Source organism: Cordyceps militaris, assembly GCF_000225605.1.
Source record: "Cordyceps militaris CM01 unplaced genomic scaffold CCM_S00011, whole genome shotgun sequence".
NCBI lineage: Eukaryota > Fungi > Ascomycota > Sordariomycetes > Hypocreales > Cordycipitaceae > Cordyceps > Cordyceps militaris.
In genome coordinates, this window is record NW_006271979.1 from 8,073 (window position 1) to 11,694 (window position 3,622).

The 3,622-nt window shown below is 28.9% G+C and overlaps 1 protein-coding gene across 1 annotated transcript; it reads left to right on the plus strand.

Moving 5' to 3' along the window:
• Positions 1–474: 474 nt before the first annotated feature.
• CCM_09678 (uncharacterized protein) lies at positions 475–683 on the plus strand (the record flags this gene model as incomplete). The annotated part of the gene is made up of 2 exons (XM_006674811.1): positions 475–586; positions 631–683. 2 exons carry the CDS (start codon positions 475–477, stop codon positions 681–683), a joined length of 165 nt encoding a protein of 54 aa, XP_006674874.1.
• Between the last annotated feature and the right edge of the window lie 2,939 nt (positions 684–3,622).

Sequence of the window (3,622 nt, forward strand, 5' to 3'; positions counted from 1 at the left end):
GGTATATCAATTCATTCAAATGAAGAATAAAAATAAAGGTTTCTCATGAATATTTAATCAATTCCCTTTTAGTCTGAAAATTTTTCATCAAAATCTATTATTAGTGACAGTAAAGCTGCATAGGGTCTTCTCGTCTAACTAGAGGTAAGCTGTATCTGCACAGCTATTCCAATTTCACTGAGTCAATCATAGAGACAGCTGTTGTATCGTTACACCATTCATGCAAGACCGCATTTAACGGCCAAGGCATTTCGCTACCTTAGGACCCTCACGTTAAGGCCGCCTTTAACCGGGGCTTCCGTCGACATCAAATAGTAATATATTCAATTATCTCTGTTAGCCAGCCGGCACCGGGCAGATATCACACTTTATACATAGATTTTTAATCTTTAAGCAAAGTGCTGTGTTTTAATTAAACAGTCGTACAACATTATTTTATGTTTCTTCCTCTTTACCTGATATTAATCAAGAATAATGAGCCCTACTTATCCCGAAGTTACGATAGTCAATTTGCCGAGTTCCTTTATGATTGTTATCTCAATTACGCCTTCGTATACTCTACTAGCTTACCATAGTCGGTTTCTAGGTACGGTTACAATATTATAATATTTCCTGTACATTTTTCACTAGATAAATGTCGTCTTATAATAAAAGATTTTCTCATCGCTTCAATCTTTAGATAAAAAGCTTAGAGGCCGTTACTTAATTCTAACCATAAGCTTTAGGCGGATAGCAGATCTTGTAAGCATTAAATAAGATCTATTATTTAATGTATTGTTCGCAATAAGCGCTTATTACCAAAATCTACTATTCTTTTCGTTACTCATGTCACCATTCTCACTTGAATTAACATAACAAATTTATAAACTTGTTATTTAGTCTAATTCAACGTTCTGCTACCCCATAAATTTGCCGCTTTATAGTATAATAACAAACTACATTAATTTATGGACAAGGTTTCGGTATATTGTTTAGATCCGTTATATTTTCGATGCTTTTATAACTTAACAAGCGCTCTGTTACGAGGTCATAAAATTATGGCTGCTTCTAAGCCTATCTCCTTGTCGACTTTAATAAAAACCTTCTTATTTTCACTCAACAAATAATTTAGGAACCTTAACTCTTGTTTTGGGCTGTTTCCCTTTTGACATACACGGAATTTTGTTAAACAAAATGTTATCCCTAAATAATTTATAAATAAATTATCCATTTGGGCAATAAGGTTTATAAATAAACCCTAGTTTATAATTTTAGGGCGTACCTGTAAAGCAGCCCTACTATAAAACTAAAAATAATTATAGCTCTGAAACACGGTATTGGTTTTTAACAATACTTCTTCTGTTAATTGCATTTCTTACAGCTTGTCTTTTAATACCTAAATATTCTCCAGCTTCAGTTAAAGTAGAAAAATCTAATGTTTCATTAGTTTTAATATTTAAAAGTCTAACTGGTTTACCTTCACGTTCTGTAGTTTTAGCTTTAATATTAGCTAAAGCTTCAGTAGATAAAGGGTTATTTTTTTTATAATTAGTCATAGCTAAAGATAATTTATCTCTAACTTCTTGACTAACTTCTTTACCTAGATGTGCTGATGATAATATCTTTTTATGTTCTTCCGAAATAGACTTTAATTTTAATCTAGCAATAGTTTCATCACTATGTTTAAAGCCTAATAAAGAATAAGCATTTTTTAATATATTATATTCAGGCTTTATTAAGTCCAAATAATATTGTTCTTTTTTAATAAGTTCATCTGGTTTACAATACTCTAGTATTTCCAACGTAAAGTTATCATGACCATATTTTAACAAAGCTGCATGAATAGGTCTAAGATTTCTTTTTAATTCACTTTCCTTAAAGTAATCCCCTACTCTCTTTGTTAAGTTTAAACCACTACCTACATAAGTATTACCGTTTATATTGTTTATTCATTTATAAATACCAGATTGGTTTTTATTATCTAAAAATATCTTATTTTTATTTATAAATGCATTATTATATATTTTTATAGGTATTATTTTTCTCATTGTTAATTTATATTTAATTCAAATAGTCATAAGTTATAATTTTTCATTTACTTAGAAAATATATTTCACAAAATAATTAATTCATTGCCATTGCATTCTTTCGAATGAGGCCTGACTATATCTTAAGCTTGCGCCAACCAACATTTAGTCGATGAACTGCACACCTTTACTTATCTTAAGCAGTCGGTGCTTGGCTGCGGATTGCCCATTTAACTTTCGTACATCAATCATGATTTTACCTTACCTCGAGTCATTGCCTGAGCCATAAGATATATTACTATTCTTACTTGGTTATGATTGCTTTAGGGGTTTCCCGCAATTTGATGGTTTATTGCAGAAGGTTCGCTTCTACAAAAAGGCTGTATTCAACCTTATCATTCTATGTCTGATTATTCAAGATATATCTTTGCCATTCCGAGTCTACATACTCACTGATAAAATCTTCACGATTCCCCAATTTGCGCAACATTATATTGCCTGAGATTAAATTCTGTACCTGCTAAGATATTTACTTAAATTGCCTACTGTTATAGGTTTCGCAGAAACAAATCTACTTCTTCTACCCTTAGGTAAAGCTGAAGTCCTTCTCCCTAAATAATTAATATACCTACGATTATTAATTATCCATTTATCAAATAATAATACTAATTTTGAATAATAATATAATTTTTCTTAATTATACTATTGTTTTTTAAAGCTTTCGCTACTGCAGTTCTGCTTACATTTAAATGTAAACCTGCATCTGTTAAACTATCAAAATATAGTTCTTCACTAGTTAAAATATTAACTACTTTTATTTTGATACCTCTAAGATTAGTTGCAGATTTAGATAATTTTGCTTTAGTTTCATTTGAAAGTTTTATACCTTTTCTTTTACTAGATATTTTCAATCTAGTTTCTTCTGATAAAATTCTTCCTGTACTAGCTAAAGATAAATTTTCTTTTGCTTCTTCACTTAACTTACGTGTATTTTTAAAGAAATATAAAGTTTCTTTATTATGTTTAAATCCTAAAGAAGAACCTGCTTTTTTTAATATGTTATACTCAGGTTCTAATAAATTAATATAATATTGTTCTTTATTAATAAGTTCTTTTTTATCTGTTATATATTCTAATATAACAAATGAAAAATTATCATATCCATATTTTAATAAAGCATTATGTATGGATGTTCTACGTGTAGATAATAAATTAACATTATAATACTTATAAAGTCTATTTGTAAGATTAATAGAACTACCTATATATATCTTATTATTTATATTATTAATTCAACAGTAAATTCCTGATTTATTTTTATTATTAGTTAATAATTGTACTTTTTCCAAATTACAATTTTTATATCACATTTCTATCTTTAAATTCTTATTTTTTAAATTCATTTAAATTTTTGTTTTTTTCTTCCTCTAAATCTATAAGTTAATTAGTATTATTATTCTGTACTCTTTCGAGTAAGGTTTGACTATATCTTAAGCTTGCGCCAACCAACATTTAGTCGATGAACTGCACACCTTTACTTATCTTAAGCAGTCGGTGCTTGGCTGCGGATTACCCATTTAACTTTCGTACATCAATCTATATTTTACCATACCACG